At 35.6% G+C, this 22,822-nt stretch overlaps 2 protein-coding genes across 8 annotated transcripts; both read right to left on the reverse strand.

Moving 5' to 3' along the window:
* Positions 1–27: 27 nt before the first annotated feature.
* Positions 28–14,730, reverse strand: LOC107047496 (protein nervous wreck). Of its 5 annotated transcripts, none has more exons than XM_015270270.1 (19): positions 14,618–14,730; positions 13,983–14,080; positions 13,788–13,919; positions 11,951–12,232; positions 11,767–11,830; positions 10,898–11,149; positions 10,677–10,780; positions 9,264–9,408; positions 9,128–9,205; positions 8,875–9,030; positions 7,599–7,755; positions 7,352–7,530; positions 5,672–5,924; positions 4,286–4,563; positions 4,109–4,208; positions 1,630–1,764; positions 1,503–1,534; positions 1,293–1,353; positions 28–1,205 (listed from the first exon to the last, which is right to left on the reverse strand). In XM_015270270.1, exons 1-19 carry the CDS (start codon positions 14,636–14,638, stop codon positions 772–774), a joined length of 2,961 nt encoding a protein of 986 aa, XP_015125756.1. In that variant the 5' UTR covers positions 14,639–14,730; the 3' UTR covers positions 28–771. The 5 variants fall into 5 exon arrangements, with proteins under 5 accessions (XP_015125756.1, XP_015125762.1, XP_015125755.1 ...); XM_015270276.1 differs by having other exon boundaries at positions 28–909; positions 1,012–1,353; XM_015270269.1 differs by having other exon boundaries at positions 28–1,353.
* A 383-nt stretch (positions 14,731–15,113) lies between these two features.
* LOC107046706 (BTB/POZ domain-containing protein 10) lies at positions 15,114–22,568 on the reverse strand. Of its 3 annotated transcripts, XM_015269383.2 has the most exons (6): positions 21,672–22,568; positions 21,304–21,429; positions 18,708–18,827; positions 17,647–18,059; positions 16,845–17,042; positions 15,114–15,771 (listed from the first exon to the last, which is right to left on the reverse strand). In XM_015269383.2, exons 1-6 carry the CDS (start codon positions 21,779–21,781, stop codon positions 15,308–15,310), a joined length of 1,431 nt encoding a protein of 476 aa, XP_015124869.1. In that variant the 5' UTR covers positions 21,782–22,568; the 3' UTR covers positions 15,114–15,307. The 3 variants fall into 3 exon arrangements, with proteins under 3 accessions (XP_015124869.1, XP_015124875.1, XP_015124883.1); XM_015269389.2 differs by lacking the exon at positions 18,708–18,827 and having other exon boundaries at positions 21,672–22,564; XM_015269397.2 differs by lacking the exons at positions 21,304–21,429; positions 21,672–22,568 and adding an exon at positions 21,027–21,129.
* Between the last annotated feature and the right edge of the window lie 254 nt (positions 22,569–22,822).

Raw genomic sequence — 22,822 nt, forward strand, 5'->3', positions numbered from 1 at the left:
ATTACTCATATCAATTTTCTCCATGGCTTTAATTAACGTGGGATGGATTTAATGATAATTATCTCTATACATCCAACACCAGTCTCTGTTATTCTCTGATTACACATTGATCAATGGACACAATGATTTATCGAGGCCATTTATCGTCTAACACAGGTATCGACAATTCACTTTATTATTTTTATGACTGTACATTAATAGATTTTCTCTTTTTTTGTTAGTTTTTACTCTTCTTCGTTAATCCTTCCGTATATTTATCCTCGTAACCGCGCAAATTCCTTTCTTTTTTATTCGCTGTAGTTTTAAATGTTCCTCGCGAGTGACACTGCAAAATTATTGCAACGATTTTTTCGTTTATACCGTATTAAGTAGTCACTAAAGTATAATATAGCCTAGCAAAAATTTGTGTACATAACAATATCAACATAAAAATTTTAGTCGACAAATGTTGTTGAGTTTCTTTTATCTCATTATCGTTCAATGGATTACAGGCCCGCAGAATTTTCAATGGCATGAGTACAGGGATTTGAGAGGGGAGGATAAATTCGAAAAAAACATTTCGAAACATCTCATTGTCATTATCGACTGTTTTTTCGATTTTCCATTTATCCAGGGTAATAATATCGTTATATTACGTTAGTCTTTGTTTCCAATAACCTCCGGAGATTTCCAAAAATCCAAGAGATGCTGAAATTTATTTTGATGATTTTTCGGAAGAGCCAGTTTGTTATTTAAGGCAGGATACTCATCTTCTCCGAGGTCTAGTCAATCCTAGGCATTTGATTCTTTGAGATTCTGTAATTTTTCCAACTGATCTGGTTGTAATTCATCTGGAATACTGGCGCGTCCACCGACAAGCATCTTCTCCGGTATAATGTCTGGCTGTTCATCGCTCGTTTCAACATCATTCTGCATTTCGATAACAGTACGACGTGAGGGTAATGACTGTGAATTATCAGCTGTACTTGGTCCTGATGTTGAATCCCCATCAGATCCAGAACTACTGCTTACCGGAAATGGTGCTGAATCCGCTGGTAAATCATCCGCCGTTGATTTCTCCTCGACTTCCTCGGTGTTGTCATCAGTCGTCTCTTTAGTTATCTCCTCTTCGCTCTTCATCTCGACTTTAGTCTCCATCTCAGACTCTGTACTCTCTGGCTCCTCAGTTGGTTCAGCCACATCCTCCGGGGCATCCTCACCAACACCTGGAAATGGATGTTCAACTTCCTCCATAGGTGTTGCAGCTGTTATCACAATCTGTGCAACACCCAAACCAATATCATCATCCTGACCTTCAGACTTCATATCTTTCTTCGTTTTAGGCGCAATTTCACGGTCGATCTCGTCACCTTCCTGTTTGCATGAGAAAATATCCAGTGATTAGTTATTCATCAATTTTTTAGCCCCAACGTTTTAATTACGAATGACTTTTTTCCGGCAAATGTTTTATTAGAGATTCTAATATTACATATGCGAGACTAATTATCACACCAGCAATTTACCTGTTCGCCTGATTCGTCCGATACTTGTACGACTGCACGATGAGATTGGTTTATAAGCATATTTATGAATTTCTTTTGAGGCACAAGAAATGGGGGAGGCTGGCGGGGCTGGGGGAATTTTACTCACCTATTATTCCTGGCGGCTCCGCCTGGGGACCATTGAATTGCATACCGTATTGGTCCTTCTGGGTTTTCGGCAAGCTTATTGCGAAGCCGTCGGGGGCCTCGCCGTTTATCAGTGGGGGCTTCTCGTCGCCTGATTCTGGGGATTTCAATCAGTTTTTTATTTGTTTAATTGCACGGGGTGGGTTCTACTGAACAATTTTATTGGTTCGTTCTTCGGGTCTTGAATATGACATTATTTCGATGGTGACAGAGTTTTTTGGCGTCAGTCAGTCTCATGCATCACTCGTTTTTTAGATGAAGCCTCTATTGAGGGAAATGGTGAATTTTACTTGCGACCTTTTACTGTCAGGTACCGAAAGAGTTTGACATTCTCATGGGAAATCAGCCGTTTTAAAAATAAATTCATAGTGAACAAATATTTTGAATTCTACTTGGCAGATTTTGCTATTTAATGTGAAACTGAAATTATTTGGATGATGAGTGGTTTCAGAAGAAAATGACAACGGACACCTGATTGAAAATGTTATCAGCTGGAATAAATCCTTTGACATTTGCGCGTCATATCACTCGTTTGTAGATAATTCACCACTGATAAAAATGTTCAATTCTATTGATAATGAGAATGGCAAAAGACCTTGTTGAGATTTATCTCACCTAAAAAAAATGTTCTCAAAATTTTCCTGTAACATCGCTCGTTTTATGGATGATTCACAATATACGAAAATGTCAATTTATACTTGTCACGTTTTGCTATTCAATATGAATCTGAAATTATTTCGATGAGTGATTTTAGAAGAGAATCGCAAATAGTAGTTTTCGCCACCAGGACGACGAAAAAATAATTTTCCGGCGAATACGAGCCGAAGGCGAGTTCTGCATTCACATATATTTGCCAGAAGTTATTTTTTCGCTCTAGTGACGAGGAATATTTTTCTGTACTGCTTCTCACGATTCCCCGCCAGAAAATTGAAAATCACTGCACAAAAATCTTGTCCCGGGCAATTGTGACGGAGTTTTTCAGTTGTGTGGTAAAAATCCCATCGCAACGGGAAAATACTATTTTGTAACGACGATCGTGAGTGACGTTTCTGCGCGCGCGAAGAAAACATCAAAAGCGTCTCACACGTTTGGCGTCACCACTCATTCTCAAAATAAAATCGGAATGAGCCAAAACGTTAAATTCTACTCGTCATGTTTTGATGAAAAATGAACTTGGGAGAAAATTAAAAACAATTTTTTTTCCTGAAATACATTTTTCTCGAGTTAAGGTATAATCCCAAGACAATGAAAATTCTAAATAACTTAATTTATTGCATTCTCATAAATCATTGTTTTTCTATTCTTGTGCGTTGTTGATGCAAGCGACAATAACTGATTGAATCAAATAAGAAATTATTTGTTAATTAATTTTTTCAATTAAATTAGAAACGTTTTCACGATGAAATTTAACAAAAAAATTCACTGTTAGAAAAAAATGAAAATTCCTCGACAGTCGCTTACTAATTTTCAGGACTGTGACACTGAATGCGATTTAGGGGGAAAACAATCGTGAAATTTCAGGTTTCCTTGAAAATTTAGTAAAATTCCAGAATGTATTAAGCGGCATAAACACGAGAATTCCGTAATTTATTTGAATTTCCAATCTAATATGAATATTCAGCGCCAAATTACATAGAATTTTCAGTGAAATCTGCACTTTCACGTGATTTTTTTGCCCCTAAATCGCATTCACTGTCACTGTCCTGAAAATTCCAGAATATATTTACCGGAATTTTCTCGTTTTCTATTTATTTTCAGAGAAAAATGGAACTGCAATTCACAGTTCTCTTTGATTTTTCCACGGAATTCTAAATTTTCAATGAAAAACTTCCTTGAAATTTCAGTGGTAATTAAATCCGATAAAAATTTTCAAAAAGTGTACCAGAAATTTCAGACAAAAATTTTTAACAGTGATTCGGAATGTATCATTTTATCGCGGATTAGTTTTTTAAGAACATCGTGAGTGCCGTATTCTCATAAGATGGAAAAATCGAGTTCAGGGGGACCCATCATCCCCGTTTGGCCTATGCCTCACGTGTTAGAAGCCCGCACTTCATTATTTATTCTCTTTTAAACTGTGTAATACAGCAAGTTATCATGTTTTCAATAGCTGGTAACTATTATAACCATTATCTTTGAAAACCACGGGGACAATCTTGAGAAAAACGTGTTTTCTAGGAATATACCTTAATGCACAAAACAAAAAATTTGAATTCCACTTATGACGTTTTCCCACCTGACGACAGTTATTAAAATTACTTCCTCTAATGTCAATCCTTGATTTATAATGATTAATTAGCATTCCGGAGGCATAAAACTTCATTAAGAGCATGAATAAACTTGAATCAAACATGAGTTCTTGAATGAAGATCAAAAAGATCTCGATCAACGATTATAAATATTCAAAAAAATCAAGATTCCCCCTTGTCACTCTCAATTACCATTGAACATTGCTCGTGTTATCTCATCGGCGAGAACGAACTCCGGTACATCCGGTGGTGTGAAGACTGGGGGTGCAGAACTGGGGGGTGTTGTCTCCTCCTGAGATAATGACACAATGACTAATGAGTGAGGGGCACTCGAATGGAGAGAATATCCAGATTTAAAAATAGGAGCACCTGTGGGGTCAATGGAGAGCCGTCGGGGGCGCACGGTTCGACGACCAGAGACGGAAAAAGACCCGTCTGACCGCGCAGTTCACCCTCCCACCAGCCGTCGTCCACGTCGTGTGGCTCGGTCTTCAGAACCCTCAGTATATCCCCCTCGAGGAATGTCAATTCTTCATCACACGTGGCATCGTAATCGTATAGGGCAATGCAATATACTTCGGGGGCTTGAGTGAGATTATCTGGCTGTGCGGGGGCTTGGTTGACTGTGGCTGCGTGGAGATGTGCGTCTGAATGACAAACACGATTTTTTCCAGTTTCCATTTGTAATTTCAAATTATTAAGACAACTGGTGTTACGTGACTAAATTTTCTTCGTAATGAAATTGTTTTTTTTTCTTGAGGATTCTACTCGATTTCCATTGGAACTGCATAAGGATTCTAGTCAAGTTCTGCTGAATAATTCTATCGGTTTTTGTGGTAATGGGGAACTTGCATGACTTTTTTTGGATTTCTTAATGTTAAATTTCTGCCTAATGACATGATACACTATTTTTCACAGATATTTGATACAAAAAGTTGAGAAATTTAGATTTTTCCGAATTTCATATCCAAGAATTGTTATAGAGAAATCAATATACTTTTTCGTATAAAAATATACTTATTGAAAAATTCACGGCGAAGTTACACGATTTTCAATGGAATTCCAATAGAACTCCAATAGAATTTCCAGAGAGTTTTAATAGTAATTTAGTAGAATTTCTGAGAGAAAACGCTGGGTTTTTCTACTAGATTTTTTCATACGTAAACGCTAGAATAAATCAGTCGTGAAGCGGTAAAACGCTTTAAGCCGACTTAGGGCTCAGTTGAGTTTTTGAGAAATATCTCCGAACCTAAGTGAGATAAAAAAATTTGCCATCTCCCTTAGATTTTGAGATATTCATCAAAAACTGGTCAATAGTCAAAAGTGACTTAAACCATTTACCGCTTCACCACTGAAATTTTCTTGAATGAATCAAGAAATTGGATACTCTAGAAAAATACTTGCAAAATTCAAGAAGAATTGATCAAAAGTTAAAAATTATTCATGAATTTTTCTCTAATTATTCATGTTTGTCATTAAGTTCTTGTTTCTATACATCATTCATTTTAATAATGCATTTATGAGTGCATGAAATTTAATGGATTTGAAATTTGAATGAAGAAGAGGAAGCTTCTCGCAAGCGAATGATATGAAAGATAAGTCCGGTCTAATTAATTTAAATCCGAAATGACTACTTGATAAAACCCCTTATAATTTGAGATTTGATAATTCAAAACCCACGAATCTGTACTGAAACTGTGAAAGGTCCTTCAACCTCCTCAATTAATAAATCCTCAGAGAATCAATTAACATTACCTGGATCGACAGCATCATGATCATCAATGGTGTAATCAACCGAGGAGAAAGAAATTTGAGTGACAAGTCCTGGGCCATGTGAAACAAGCCCAGTGGCAGTTGCTGTTTCTCTCTCGACGTCCAAGTAATTTTGTGGTACAAAGCCCTCTTCACCCCGATAATTGCGAGCCCGAAGCCAGCCATCGCCATCGCCCTCACCAACTACTTCCAACTGCTCGCTCTCGACGATCGATAGTTCATCGGGATTTTGCGCCTTAAAAGTTGGAAAATCGCGGTTTCAATTAAAGGAGAGAAATCCCTCAGTGGCACGTGGTGGCTATTGCACCAGCTTTTAATAACAGAACAGAAAAGAACAGAATAGAGCAAAACAGCAATTTCGATTTCACTGATAACTTGGAAAAGAAGTAACGGCTTATTTCGCAGTTAATAATTCGAGAAGAAATGGTTTTTCTTCTTGAAAATGTCAGAGGGCGACCTTTCCCTCTCCAAATGAATTGAATTTACTCCAGGAAAGTTTTTCCGGGAGGGTAAATAATGGATCAAGCTGCTCATAAATATTTGCGAAAGACCATTAAAGTTTGCACTGTGTTAAAGTTCATTCCGTTTGGATTTTCTTTGATATCCATGGGTGAAAAAAAATCTAGGAAAGAGAGGTGCATTTGCTCGTAAATTCTATTGAATTTCTATCAGAAATTCTATTAGTTTTTGGCTGATTCTACTTCACTTTTTCTATACAAATTCCTCACAGTGAATTTTCAAAGTTTTTCTCACTTAATTTGTTAATTCTCGCATTAAAAAAATAAAATAAAGAAACTGTGGAAAATATTTCAATAGAATAACTTGTCAAGACCACCAATATTGTATGCTTTTATTATACGTCGATTTTCTGTATGAAATATTTCCTATTGAACCTTTCATTCGAAAAACGTGCAGAGATCTACGGAATTTGTCAATCGAAGCGGCAAAAAACTGATGAAAAACTCAATAGAAGTTCTATAAAAATAGAATTTTATGGCGAATGTGCTAGTTTTTCCTATGGAATTTCACACGTGAAATGATGGATCAAATTATTTCATTTTCATTTTATTCCATTTTTCTTTTATAATCAATGCACGAGCAAGTACTCGAGATTTGACTCGGGTGGGTATCAAAGCCCACGACCTTTCACTATCCGGGCGAGTGCTCTACCACTGAGTCGTTCGTCCTCTCGTTTCCGCAAATTGAGGAATGTGTAAAACTTAATTTGAATTATAGATATCCAATAGAATTTTCTGGCGAACGCGCTGGCTTTTTATACGGAATTTTGTACGTGCAATGATGGATCAAATGAGTTAATTTCCATTTCATTCACTATTTTCTCTAAAATCCAGCCATGAAAATTTTTTATCGAAATTCCTCGCCATGATTTGTCCACTCCATTTTTTCTCTTCATTAAAAACAAATTAATTCTATAAAAAATGTCTCCATCGAATAAGTTATGCAGAAAAATCAAATTCTATCCATTCTTCCTATAAAATATTTTCGATTCCACATTTTTATGAGAAAAAAGAAGCCTAAAAGTAGCGAAATTTATCAATTGAATCGGCGAAAACATGATAAGATTTTCTAGCGAACGGGATTTCTCTACGAAATTCTTTTGTATACGATTCCTTCCAGAAAAATATAAAGGACGTAACTTACTGTGTACGAATAGAGCGCAGTGCACTTGTACAGCTGCGGTTGTTGGCCAGTGGTAATAGCTTCTGAAGATACAGGAATTTCAGTGTCGTCCTTGTCGTCTGTTCCCCAGTCTATTGACGTCGGGTCGTCCCAGTCCGCTGCCATCTGCTCTATCCGCTGTTTTTCTTGTTCGAGTAGAGCTAGAGAAAGTTTAAATTATTTTATTGGCTCCCCTATGGGATTAATTCACTGCAATCTGCAGAATTACCATCGACTTCTGCACTATCGTGCCTCTCTCTCTCATTCCTCTGATCGTCCTCGTGGTGTTCTGACATATGCCTGCCACTTCCTGGCCTCTCCACCGTCGTCAGATCACTACCAGCATCGTTGTCACTGTCGTAGAATGAGTCCGAGGACGGATGTTCCTGGAATAATTATGGACACATTGAGTGGAGTCACTTTGTCGGGGTTTTGCATCTCCTCTAATATGGTATTATTTCGATAGTGCGTCCCTCGAGAGATAATTCACGACGATATTTTTTGTAGCTAATTGAATTTACTCGTGTCAGTGAATTCCTGCCTACGGCCGTTATGACAAAAAACATTGTTCGTCACAGAGCCGGAAAATAACTTTTCTAGCTCATATGACTGCAGCAAATTCAAAGCAAAACTCATTCGCCAGAGAAGTTTTTTTCGGTTAATGACGAAATGTATTATTTAGACATTCGGTATTACGAATTTTTTTTTTTTCAGCCTTGTGACGAACGATACTGTTCAATTGATAAATTGAATGATTGAAAACTTCGTAATATAGGGGTACACTGATAGACATTTTTTACCAAAATCTCCAATACCTCTTTTTTAATTTTCACAAAGTGACAGTTCCACAGAAATTTCAATGAATTTCGTCATTAAAAATTCTAAGTCTAAGAAAAAAATCATGGAAACTCCAAGTTTTAGTTCAACTATTTCCTCAAAATTAATATAGCATATTGTGTTACTAGTCCGTAAAGTTCCACTTTTTCACGCGCACGGGTAACACATCCAATTTTTTGTGGTACCTGTCGAATTCACTGTTCGGAACGATAGTGGGAGTAATGCGGTTGTTTTTACGCACGTCGTGCGGAAAACAACGGCTTTACGCACACTAAAACGTTTCAAAAAGTGAATTTTTGAAGCAGGTAAAAAAAAATTTGCAAAATTCAGGTTAATATATTCTCGAATTTTCAAATAATTAAAAATTCCGCGTTATTCGGTACGGAATGTCAACTTTCCAGATAAAAATTTCAGTAAGTTATAAAATTTCATTGCATTTTCAGTGAAATCGACTATTTTATGATTTTTCTTCTATCATCAACATTATTATTATTATTATTATTATTATTATTATTATTATTATTATTATTAATTGAGAAAGACAGCATAGCTGGTATACATTGCCTTCCAGTAGGATTACTCGTACTGATAATATTGTCTGACATTTTCCTAAAGTACTACCCGTAGTTCTCAAAATGAAGACTCAACAATAAATAAATTGTAATTACCGCAGCACCAGAAGCGTCAGTTCTTACAGATAATGAACTCGCTGACCGCGGCATGTCTTGGACGCTGAGTGTCTCGGCCTCCTGGAGGAACTCGTCGACATTCACTCCCCCCGCTCGTAAGCACTCAATCCTCGCCTCGGCCTTCATTTTAGCGGTCTAACGAATGATCAGAAATAATTAATGTTCATCAGCTGGTCTGTTTGAAGACTGAACCCTAGATTTTCGTGAATTATTTAAAGAAATTGACGATTACCTCAGCTCGGCGCGCCGTGTGCTTAAGCTCGTCGATCTTAGTGTCTAGATCGGGCCCATTGGGATCGTTAGGGTCGCTCTGGAATTCAATGAATTACATGAGGGATGCATTAGTGATTCAAATGGGCAGTTGGTACCTTGTGTCCTGACTCCTTGAGTTGCTGAAGTGCTTGAAGCTTACGGTTACTCTCGCGAATCGTTGCAACTTCACGAGCAATTCTTTGTGACCAACGACGGGCCTCTTTGCCGAGTGTCGTCGCAGCGGAGTGATCAGCGGTTACCCTAGTGCATCAAGTTCATTATCCAGAATCCGTTGTGATGAAATTGATGCAAAGAATTTACGCGCAAGATATTTACAGAAAAATCTACACTGTTGAAAATTTTCGACAATGAAAGAAATTTCCGGGCAATTTTTAGAAATTTCTATCACATTATAGTTCTACTGAAATTTTAACGAATTTTGTCATGGAAAATTCACAATTTCATGGAAAAATCAAAGTAAACTGTAAATTTAAGGTCAATTATTCCATCAAAATTAATGGAAATCAATAGAATTTCGGTAAATTTATTCTTAAATTTCAATTAATTGAAAATTCAGCGTAAATTGGCAGTAAATATTTGTGGTTTTAGTGAAAATTCAAATAAACAGGAATTCTCGTCTCAATGCTGCTCAACAATTTTGAATTTCATTTAATTATCCGTGAAATGTGAAATTTCATTATTTGTGTAAATTGCATTTAATGTCACTCTCTTGAAAATTACTAGTCGACTGTCCGTGAAATTTCAATTTCTTCTAACAGTGTAGCGCATTCGCTAGAAAATTTAGTTGGATTTCTGGAGAACTTCTATGGGCAATTCAATGTCTTTCGCCGATTCTATTGACAAATTTCCCATCTTTGCAGCGCGTTTTCTCCAATAGAAATGTTGAATAAAAAATATTCTACAGAAACCCAACAGTGGAATTGGATGTTTCTATACAGCTATTCTTAGTCAGATATTTTCTACAGAAATTTCTCGGTTTAAATTTTCGAAGTTCTTTTTGTTCATTTTTAAATGAGAGGAGAAAAAAATCGGTTGATCAATTTGAAAAAATTTTACCGGGAAATTTATATAGAAAATGTTCAATCGTCAAAATCGAAAATAGTCTTCAATAACGATTTATAAAGTTTAATTTTAAAATGTTCACTGGAAAATATTTTAAAGAAAAAATTCAGCAGAATTTGCTTTGCAATTCTATTTTATTTTTATTTTTCCTTTTTGTTCTTCCTCGGGTTAAATTTCTTAGGTTTTTTTTAGTTTAATAATTTTGAAAAATTAGAAAATTGATGCCCAGAATTTTTTTTTACATATAAAATATCTCAGCAGAATGAATTTGGTAAAAGAATCAGATTCCTCCGATTGTTTCAGACCACATTTTGTATTGAACATTCCTCTAAAACAATTTTCCAATAGAATTGGTGTAAAACTAACAATTCCACGTCTATTACAATTTTCTACCGAATACGCCTCGCAAGATAAACCCAAACTACGAAACATCATATTCTCCATACCTGTCAATTTGGTCATTATCACACGGCTCAAATTCGTACTGTATATGTTGTTTGAGCATCGGATAATACAAGTTGCAGCACTGAATATTGTACTCCCTCGTCAGCTGCAAATCGAAAAATCAACAAATCCTCAGAACTTTTCCACTTGAATAATTCACCGAAACTTTCCGAACTCCAATCGATTCAAATCGAAAATCCCACATTAAACACTGAGAACCCACCTGCTGTGCCTGATCCCGAATTGTGGTGAAGCTATTCTGCGTTGCCATGCAAGTCAACAGTTCAGTGCGTCCCATGAGGGTCAAGTACTCCTGTACTTTGTCATACACCCCCTGTTCGAGATACTGCATGGTGTTCTGCAGGTCAATTGCGAAATAACGATTTTGATGGGCGTTGGCGGCTGCGAGACTCAACAAGTAATCATTACGTGCACCCGTTGACTTCTCATCTAGTGCATCACGCTTTGATGTCACCTGATTTGCAATCCGATTGATTAATTAGCTAGTTAATCAATTATCCGTTCAATTAAATTCCGCAATTTTCTTCATGAGTGAAAAAATAAATTATTGGAAAAAATCCAGCGCATTCGCTGGGAAATTCTATTGGATTTCTATTGGGAATCCAACTGATGAAATTCCTACGCATTTTTTTCAATCGAAAATACTGAATTGAAGTTATTTCATTGAAAGAAAAAATAAGTTTCAATTTCTCTATACAATTTATTGAAGCATTTTCTATTGAACTTCCTTGACATAGTTTTTTCAATGCTTTTTATTTTATTTTTGATTTCTTCTTAAAAATTACAACGGAAGAACTTAGAAAATTACATCGGAGGAATTCCTGTAGAAAATATCTTGGCAGAATAACTTATGTAGAAAAACTGAATTCGTCTTATTTTTTGCTGTAAAACATTCTCTATTGAAAAATTCTCAAGATTTTCTACACTTTTTCAATCTATTAAAATCAAAATCTTAAAATCAAAAAATTCTCAAGATTTTCTACACTTTTTCAATAGAAATTAAATAGATTTTTTTAGCAAATGTTCTCGATTTTTCCTACGAAATTGGTATTGTCCAATAATTTTAATTACCTTAGCGCTATTTTTTTGTAAAGATGTAATTGACTGGAAGAAGGAACCCTTTTTCTTCTTTAATCTGCGGAGATTTTGTCTAATTACCATGTGAATTAACCAGTTTTAAACTCATGTATTAAATAAAAAATTTAGTTTTCATTTTGTTCAAATTCCTCTCGCTCTCATCAGCCCATTCACTTACTTTTCCTCAATATCTTTCGCCTTATCACGTACATCATGAGCACTGTGTTCCTCATCGAAATACAATTTCTTCGTTTTATCAACGTCCTGCACGCACATCTGTAGTTCCTTTTGTACTATCATCAATTGGTCGATTGCCTTCTTCGATATCTGCATCTTGTGCATTCTGAGGACCTTAGCATCATCGGCAATCTGCTGTTGGAATACCTCAACCGCTGCCAGACGTGCTCGTGCCAGTTTCTCATTTTCCTCCAGCACAGTTCGCCACACATTCCACATATTCCTGTTTCCATGTGAATTATTATCCCCATTAGATCACACTGAGAGAAAGAAAAGAGATTTTCTAGGAGCAAAAAATTCTTGCCACAGAACTCCCTCCAAAGATTGAGGGAAATTGGGATATTTTTGTGACATAATAATGGGCTAATTTTGTGACAACAATAGTGTTCCGAATAACGAATTCGCGTTCATAACAATCAATGATCAAGATTGTGAACATTGGTATCCAACACAGGATTGTGATGTTACTGGTCAATTCATCAGTAAAAATTATCTCATGAACAATTCATCATAATTAATCAATAAAAACTGAGATGAAACTGCACAATGAAACAGTGTGTATAATAAACAGAGATCGCCATAATCATAAATTAGAATTGCCGTTAAATTTTGAACTAGTCAATGTATTAATATTACTCTACACTTTGAGTCACTAGATTCAGTAGTGAAGTGGTAAAAGGAGATGAGTCAATTTTGACTATTAACCAGTTTTCAATCAATATCTCGGAATCTAAGGAAGATAGCAAAATTTTTGTTATAACCTTTTTTGTTGAACCGATTGAGTGCTACAACAAACGTAATTACGAAAATTTCGCTATCTCCCTTAGATTCGGATATATTCCTCAAAAACTCAACTGGAAGATAAGACGACTTATCGCCGTTTACCACTTCACTACTGAATCATTAATTATTTTACTATTTTTTAATTTCGATGATTATATGTAAACCTTAATCATTGTAAGCTTCAAATTCTGTTAATATGGAAGAATCCAATGATTGATGGTCATTCCTGATAATAAACAGTCTATTTCATCTCGATGGGTGTAAAGTAGCATTTTACTTGCATCATAAAACCACTTTTCCTCACTCGTGTCGAAATATACTATTTCCATTGCGGAGAATATTTACCAACAACATCTGGCTTTAAATTACCATTCGAATAATTTAATAGCAAATGAATTCTGCAATTTTGGTTGACGACATTAAACTCATCTCATTGTAAAGACTCGACAAATTAGAAAGTAATTAAGAATTACACGAAATTCACAATTACTGTCATGAATCGTCATGAATCGTCGAAATTCCATATTTGATTTTCGGGGTAATTACAATAACTTTACTACCTCCCGTTGGAGCTGGAAGTTAATTAGACTATTGATTAAATATTCCAAGTGTTGCTTTTCTTCACATTCATTGTGAAGATGAATTATTCATGTGATGAATTGTCCATCTAATGAAATGAGCCGTGTTCAGTTGTTCTGTAATGAAACGGGATGATTAATTGCTTCGTGTTAATTAGTGATCATAGAACTGTGAGAATCTATTTAATTGACAAGATTTTTACAATCTTGATCATCGCAACAAATTCGAAAAAAATTATTCGGAAAACTATACATTCTGGTCACAAGAATGACCCAGTTGGTCTCAATTTTTCAAGCCGTTTTGGCATCCAATCAAGGAAAAGCTCGTGACAAGACCGGACTAGATCCTAGAAATCTGTATTTTCTCCCAGTGTAATACAAACAAAAAGAGGATTAAAATAATCCCATAAAAATCACCATTTCTCTTCAGCTCCATCGATCTTCAGGTCCGGAATATTAGGTATCTTCTTATTTAAATACGCCGAGGATATTTTGAGCAGTGCCTCTGAGTAGGATTTCTCAATAGCCGATTTTTTTAATGTGAAATTTCTGTAACCGATTTAATGAGATCTCTTGAATGCCATTTAGACGATGAATTAAACTGGGACTCACCGAATGTCCTCTAATAGGTCACACTCATGTTGATTCTTCGCCTGCAATTTGGCCGCCTGCTCCGTATGTACATTTTTCAAGAATTTCGCGTAATTCCCCTGGCACAGAACAATAATTAACTCAACAGAGTGAACGAAAAACCCGTCGAAAATAAATTAGCGAGGGCTAATGGATTGATCCGACCACCGGAAGTCCTCCTCTCAACATTAACTATCAAATATTAATCTTGAATATGTTCGTACGTCAGGATCGATGGAAATTAAATTTTTAATAAAATCCATTCGATCGTTTAGGACACTGTGAAAAAAAGGCCCGTAAGCTCGTTCGTGTTCATCGATTTTCCCAGGTCGTAGTGAGTGTGGGCCACGTATAGACTCTCCTGAATTGTGAACACTCTCGTTACGCTCTGACAGACATTTATTTCCAATCAGAATACAGATCAATAGACTTCAATCAACTGTTTAGTCTAAACAATTCATTGATCAGATCGATTGTCCCGCGAAATAACATTGAGATGAGTAAAATAAAATAAACCACCGACGAGAGAACGAAACAGACATTCGCAGGCGATCGAAAATCGATGAAACGAGGGCTCAATTAACGAAGATATCTCTTTTGATAAAATAATCCCTTACTTTCCTCGGTGGTGGTTGCATGATTGAGCCGCTCGTCAAGCGCCCAATTAAATACTGTTTAAAGGAAAATTTAACACTTAAAAATGATTCGCTAAGGTAAACGCTGCTCACTCAACGCGAATCCGTATGCTACTGGCCTCTTGGCCTCGACTTCGGGTATTTATTGATCGTACCGGCGCAGGCGTTTTCATCCCCCTGGACACACGGGGTTTAACTTGTGCGTCGTGGTCCACCCACACTTCCCCACCCTCCTCCTCACTTCGAAAAATAGTGCCAAAGTAGATTGGAAAATTGGAAAATTGCGGAGGCAAAGATCAAGTGCTCTGCAAGCTCATTATGATAACAATAAATTATTCTTTAGATTTTTCCTCCATCGTTCCACTCTTTCCCTCCAGTTGTTAATAAGAACTGACAATAATAATTCTTTGTTGTAAACAAAACGGGTGAAATTCGTGTTAAGAGAATCTAACTAATGGGAAGAATGAAATTCGTTTGATTTCAAATTCGAAACATTTATTTATTAAAATTGCAAAAAAATTCAAAACACTTCAAGATATCTCACGACTCATCAACTGGTGAATTAGCACCGATATGTGAATTAATAATTAAAAAAATTATGATGGTTATGTACAGAGGAGAATGCGTTCTTAAATAACTGGGGTAATTGGTAAACATGTACGTGTAATTGTTTTACAAAAGTTCTTCAGGCAAAAGTCGGCCCAAGTCGGCGTCAGGCATGAGGGCCATTGCCCCCTCGGCGTCAGGATCCGAGCCTGCCTGTGCTGGCTCAGGTGTTGGCACTGGTTCAGTCTGATGGAGCAGTGCATTTATCGGATTTCCACCTGCGTCCAATGCTGGGTCGGCTGTTGCTTCAGCCAAGTTGGTAACGGATTTTGATTTGACACATTGAAAATCAACGTGTCTGCTCTTTGCCTCCTCCTTCTCCCAGGACATGTGAATGAATGGACGTTGCACGTAGTTGTATATTACTTCGGCTCTACCACCAGCGCGTTTCTTCACTTTTTCTTTGTACGTTGGATAGCCCTCTATGCCTAGACGGATTTTCTTCAGGCCTCTTTCCTTCATCACTTGTTTTGCAACGTCTCGATTCTCGATGTATTTGAAGAAACGGTACATTGCTATGCTGTTTACAGCTGGAAAGATAATTCGTTCATGTGAACAATGGGCAATTTGCATGATTTTTTTTTTTTTTAGTTTTTTAATCTCAAGTTTCGGCTCTAAATGAGTAATTTTTCATTTATAAACAATAGAAATATTGCTCGTTACAGAGAGAAGTAAAATCGTAATACAGAATTATAATTATTTTGTTACATACAAAAGTAACTGTGTTGTACAATTTTTCAAATTTTATTATAATTTTTATTTTACTAATTATCAATCAGCAATTTCAATTTTTCAAATGTTAGATAAATCAGTAATCAACTTGGCACGAATGATGATTATTTGATTAATTGAAAAAGCAAATTCAGATATTTAGAATTAATTGTTCAATTATAGTTGAGAATTGAAAATTATTTTCAAATCTAAATCAAAAAGTAAGGAACTGTGATTAATCTATGGTAAACGCTACTGAATTTGAAAAATTTTTCAATTGAAAAATGACATTCATGTGTATCCACATAAAAAAAGTGAACAGGCCCACCAGTGCCCATCCAATATGACCGGAATATTTAAAAAAAATTCATAAGATAAAATCCAATGGACCAATCATGTTTATCCAATGAATGAAGGCAGCTCCCCTCTCTCTTCACATTCAACCAACGGAGCGTTACCCAGCATTACTTATACCACTTTGTGACGTCATGACCGAAATAATAGGTTTTAAAAACGTCGGATTTTCAATCAATTATTGTAAAATAACTAGGCAATATTTTTTTTTATTGTATCCTAGGCAATATTTCTCCACAATTATTTTTGTTTAGTTATTCACGGGATATGTAGAATGGGTGAATTTTTTTTCGCTAATGAATCGATGGAATCAATTCAGTTTTTCAAGCGTAGGTATAGTTGAGCCATGTCCATCGAAATTAATTAAAATTTAATTAATAACTTAATTTTTAGAATTTTCCATTTTGCTCAAAAAACAGTTGCCCCATGATGATTACAAAAAAATGTTCTGAATTTATTAAATCGATGTCTCTTTGACCGAGTTTGAACCTGTTCAATTGAGAAAAGAAAGATCTGCAAATAAAAATTAGTAACTTACTCTGAGAATACTCCTCCCCCATCTGGGGTGGATACTCCTCATCCCAATCAACAACATCATCCTCGAGTAGAACAACAATATGACATTCTCTATCTCCCCGCCTCGCGCTATTGACCATCAAAGGCAGAATCAAATCTTCAAGAAAAACCTCAAACTGACATCGAGCCCCTTCATTCGAGAGTTCATGGAGCAGTCCTCCTGTGAACAAATCATTCATGAACCTAACAAATATAGAAACGTTAACATGACATCAAAAAATTGCCTAGAAATCTAGCGAATTCGCTGGAAAATTCTATTTAATTTCTATTGAAATTCCCTTCGAAATTCCATAAGTTTTGTGGTTGATTCTGTTTAAAAATTCCGCAATTTTTCTACGCGTTTCTTCAAATAGAGAATGTTTAACACAAACTATTTTATGAAAAATATCAGTAGAATTTGAATTTTCTGTTTAATTTTCCCTATTGAGACATTTTCTGTAGGAATTACTCGACATTGATTTTCTTCTCTGGTCATTCTATTTCTTTTCTCCTCTCAAACAAAAGAATTTGAAAAAACTGAGCCGAGGCATCTCTACAAAACATATCTCAGTATAATTAGTTGTATAATAAAATCTAATTCTATTTTTTCTATTAAATATTTCTTATTGAATATTTCCATTGAAAAAATATGCGCAGAATAATTTTCCATTAAGTACTTTTTCAATGAAATCGCCGAAAAACTAAATAAAAATGAACAGATGTTAAATCCATTAATTTCCTTCAATTTAAGGGATTTAAACACGCTGTTGTAATATGTAACTCACTCAAATTTTGACACTTGACAGTATTCGCGTCGAACGGAACGAGCAGATAGTCACACGCCTCCCTCAGCTCTTGAACAGTAACGGTCGGTGGACAGCGAATAATGCCTCCTTTGTAGTACTCCAAAATAGCGCGAAATACCATAGCTGATATTCCCTCAGCAACTTCGTACTCTCCCCTCTCATTTGGCTGTGCAAATTCAATTCCCGAACTGAACATTCTACCTAACATAGTATTTGGATGGGCTGTGAAGAGAGCTGGATCCAGTATGAATCTCGTATTATCGACTATCAATGTTATACGATCGTCACTCAGTTGATTGTTCATGCCTGATGCGGTTACGCCTGATGTCACACTGTCACGCAGTGAACTCTGCTGTGACGTTTTATTCATTACGATTGCTCCTGGGCGGACTCTAAACAACAGGAAAATGATTTGTATCGGTGATAAAGTCCTTCCGAAGAGGAGAAATAATTTCTATTCAATTTCAAAAACTAAAATTATTGCAATTTGTTATTAACAATTTTAGTTAGGTAATTTCAAAAAAGAATTTTTTAATTTTCAATAATGAATTTAGCTGAAATTTCGATAGATTTTGGGAATTATCTTTCTGGATTCTTAATCTACTAGAAATTCAATTGAATGAAATGTTGAATTTTCACAAAGTTTTTCTACCTGTCATTGAAATTCCAGGGCATTTCCCAGATGAATGATAAATTTCATGAAATTTGATCTTTAATTCAATTTAAATCCATAACTATGACAATTGTGATGCAACTGTTATTTAAATTGAAGAAACAAAATCTAAAAAATAATATATTACAGATATGACAATTAATTTAATTGAATTACTTAAATTAATTTCGATATTAATGTCTTTATTAATATAATATAATTTGGCCGAATGCATTGGTGACAGAGAAAGTTTGTCCATTTGTTTTATAGAAAAACGAAGAAGAAATGTTCATGTAAAATACGTAGACAAATACGTTTTACCTGATTTAGACATGCCTCTGGATCTTCAGTGTATTATTATGTTCCATGATAAATGCTATGGACCTACCTATTGACATGATGATGAACTATTGATCTATGTGACGCTGATTCGTAAGAATGACACCTTCGTGGATTACCTCCGTCCTTCTGGACCAGACATGGCTTGGGTTTCGACGTGCCACCACAACTACGTGCAAAACAACCACAGTTCCTTACTCATTACTGCCGCATAAGCTAGGGTCTGACGAGCTTTCAGTCACACCTTTTCAGTGTCTCAAGTTGAATTGTCTCGTGACTATCAACTAATGATTCTGACAATTTTCGATAGTGAGATCGATTTTTGAGGATTTTATCAATTCATTTAATTATTCTAGTCAATTGCGTGCGATAAAATGATCTGGGTCTCGATAACTGTAATTAACTCCTTAATCTCACTGCGAATAACCCATCGAATAACTCAGCTCTTGGATAACTTTAATTTAATGAGCTAGTTTCTCATCGAAATAACATTCATAACGGAAGACTAAACATATGAAACTCTTCAATTTTCCCGATTATAGGGACTAATGATCCTAATTATATCTAACAGTATAATGTGAACCGATTCAATCAGAAATCAGAATAGAATGTAAAAATGTGTGCGAATTCCATCAGTTGAGGTAAATATTGTTTTGATTAATCTGCGTCTCGATCATCATAATTACCTCTTTAATCTAACTACGAATAACTCATCTGTTGGATAAATTTAATGAGCTAGTTTCAATGACATTCTGAAATGACATTCAGAACAAAAGACTAAACATATTAAGGTCTTCAATTTGTTTACCTTTCAGTTTCTTAAATCCAAAATTTTTCCGGATTACAAGAACTAATGATTCTAATATTAATATTCAATTCAATAATAAATTGAGCAATTAAGTTCAATCGGAAACCAGAATAGAATGTAAAAGGTGATCTGAGGAATTCATCGATTGATTTAGCTATCATTCTGATTAATCAGCTGGTCGATACTTATAATTACCTCGTTAATCTAACTGCGAAGAACTCATCTCTTTGATAAATTTAATGAGCTGGTTTCTCGTCCAAATGACATTCATAATAAAAGACTCAACATCTGAAGCTTTTAATTTTTTTCTGCGCTGACCGATTTTTTGAATTTAATAATTTTCTAATTCATTTCATTGATGACTTTGATGAGCTAGTTTCACATTCAACAGACATTCGTAATAATAGAACAAACGTATGAAACTCTTCAATTTCCATTTAACTTTTTTAAAATTTCGATTCTAATTATATTTAATAAGAAAATGACAAATTCAATTGAAAACCAGAATATAATTGGAAAAGGGGTTTGAGAATTGCTTCAATCAATTGAACTATTATTATAATTAATTGGATTAACCAAATCCATCATCTCCTGAACAATTAATGACTTCTTCATTCTAGTTGCAATGGGCTCTTATTCTCTTTCTTCAAATAGTTTTACCTTCACATGTCAAACTCGAATTTTTCCATTCTCTTTTTCACTTTTCAATTTCATCAATTTTCATCAATTTCATTGACTAATTAATTTAGTCTAAACAATTGTGTCAGATGAATTCCTTTAAAATCAATGAGTAACTCATTATTCCAACTGCAAGAAACTCGTATTTCTAATCATTTCAGTACGCAATCGATGAGCTACGTACTCTCATGTAGAACTAACCCTCGCAACAAAAGACTAACTATGCAAAATCGCGTCTACTCTCATTTGAATTCACCAATTAATCACTAGAACTCCTCAAGATCTATAGTTATGACAATTGAATTGATGAATTTATGAATTCGATCAATTCCAACTAATTACTGTCAATAAATCTATCATCTCCTGAATAATTATAATGACAACCTTTAATTTTACGTAAAAATGAAAAAAAATATTCATTTTTTAAATTCTTTCTCATATATTATCACTGATTCACTGATTCATTCACTGATTGAATTACTTTAAATAATCTTGTCCAATGAAATTCTGCAATAACGATAATTGCCCCATTCCGCCAACAAAACAACTCGTATTTCAAATACTTTTAGTGCGCAATCAATGAGCCACGTATTCTCATGTAGAACTGTCACTAGCAACAAAAGACTAACCGTGAAAAATCTCGTCTACTCTTAACAGAATTCACCAGATGATTTAAGAATTCGATCAATTGCTTCAATTATCATTCCAACTAATTACTTTCAGTAAATCTATCATCTCCTAAATAATTATAATGACAACCTTTACTTTTACGTAAAAATGAAAAAAATTCTCGATTTTTTCAATTCTCTCTCATCCATTGTCAACTGATTGAATTACTTTAAATAATCCTGTCCCATGAAATTCTACAATAATGATAATTACCTCATTATTCCGCCAACAAAACAACTCGTATTTCGAATACTTTCAGTAAGCAATCAATGAGCCACGTATTCTCACGTAGAACTGTCACTCGCAACAAAAGACTAACCATGCAAAATCTCGTCTACTCTACCGGAATTCACCAGTGGATTAATCACTGGGAAAAAAACTTGTCAAGATCTGTAATTATGACTGATACAACCTTTGTCCACAGCCTCTGTCATCGTCGTGAGGTGAGTAACGACAAAATGATTAATCCCATGAAAATTGTAACAATTACCTCAAGTTATTCTTGCAAACCCTGTGTCGTCCACGTCCATCAGTCTCCTTGCAGTCCGTCTCAGTGTCACTGCTGCTGTCCTGGAGGTAATTGAGACGATCCCCTGGGTTTGCCATGTCCGACCAGCTGGGAATAACAATTTGTAAATATTGGCGATTGTTGTGCAATTGAGGGGATTAATTTAGCAGCTGAAAATCATTAAGACCAAAATAGAATAGTCGATTGGTCAGTGCAAGTGAAGCAGTGAGGCAATCGATCTCTCATCCTCGTGGCTCCACTTTATTATTTAATTATCATTCCGTGTAATAGCAGCAATAACAATAACACCAATGTTACATGGTCTTCATGATTATTATTGGGCCACTCACCTGCTCGACACTGGCAGATAGAACTCGAGTTTCTTCTTGAACCAATTCGATGATGAGCAAATTTCAATGCCACAGATCTCGTGATTTGCTCGTTTTAGAGAAAGTCGCATTCCAGATTAGTGAATCAGTTTGGAGTTGGTGTTTTCCCTGATGGAGAGTGAGGGACAGTTTATGGTTTAGCTAACCACAGTTGGAGCTCGGTTAAAGTTACGTTAACCGGGTTAAGATCTCTGATTGGTTGGGCTCAGTGGCTCGGCGGTGGGAGGTTCACTACTTAAATTTAACCCCTGCCACGGGCTGACTGTATTAAATTGAACCCACGAAGAATGGACTCTTCATGTTCGCACCGAAAACAGGTCCTGAGATAACTGAATGGTTTGTGGGTGAAAACTGATTTTTCGCACTTGGGGGTAGACCAGATCCCAAACATCGGAACACAGATAAGCAGATGACTCCGAAGGATCTGGCATCCGATCTCATAAACACAGAATGCACGGAACGGGGAAAACGCGAAGTACGCGAACGGACAATCACCTGAACTGAGAAAACAGTTCGCGGCCTTCGATGAAAATTGAGAAAACCGATGAATCTTCAGTCAATCAATACTCTGTGTTAATTGCCACGATTAAATAAAAACCCTGGAGGAGGAATTACTCAGAACGGACATAACCACGAAATGATTTGCGATCCAGATTACCGACAGTGGTAATTTCACTATAACACCACCACAAGGTTGTTTCTTGGAAGAATGACCAAACAGGGTGATTGACACTTTATGTCCAAGATACGCAATGTTTTATAATAAAATGACTTGTACAGAAGGTTTCCCAATGGTTCGTGGGTAAACTTTCTAAATTAAAACAATTTCTTTCGCACATTTTCAAATGGTACACATTGAAATGCACCAAAAGGAATTGCGCGGGCACTTCGATAGACACGAAAAAATTTAACAGAAAGATCTAGTGATTTCTCTAGAATTTTATCGAATTTCTATTGATCTTTCTATTTGTTTTTGGGCAAAATCGATTTGGACCATCATGTTTCCCACTTTTTAACATATCCCGTCATATATCAAAGAACGCTCAATGGGTCTCTAGCTCTACCGAAGACTTTCAAAACTCACCGACGTCCCCCCTTAACATAACAAATTC

The sequence above is a fragment of the Diachasma alloeum genome, unplaced genomic scaffold, assembly GCF_001412515.2.
Source record: "Diachasma alloeum isolate Michigan unplaced genomic scaffold, Dall2.0 Dall_scaffold_00183, whole genome shotgun sequence".
NCBI classification, from domain to species: Eukaryota; Metazoa; Arthropoda; class Insecta; order Hymenoptera; family Braconidae; genus Diachasma; species Diachasma alloeum.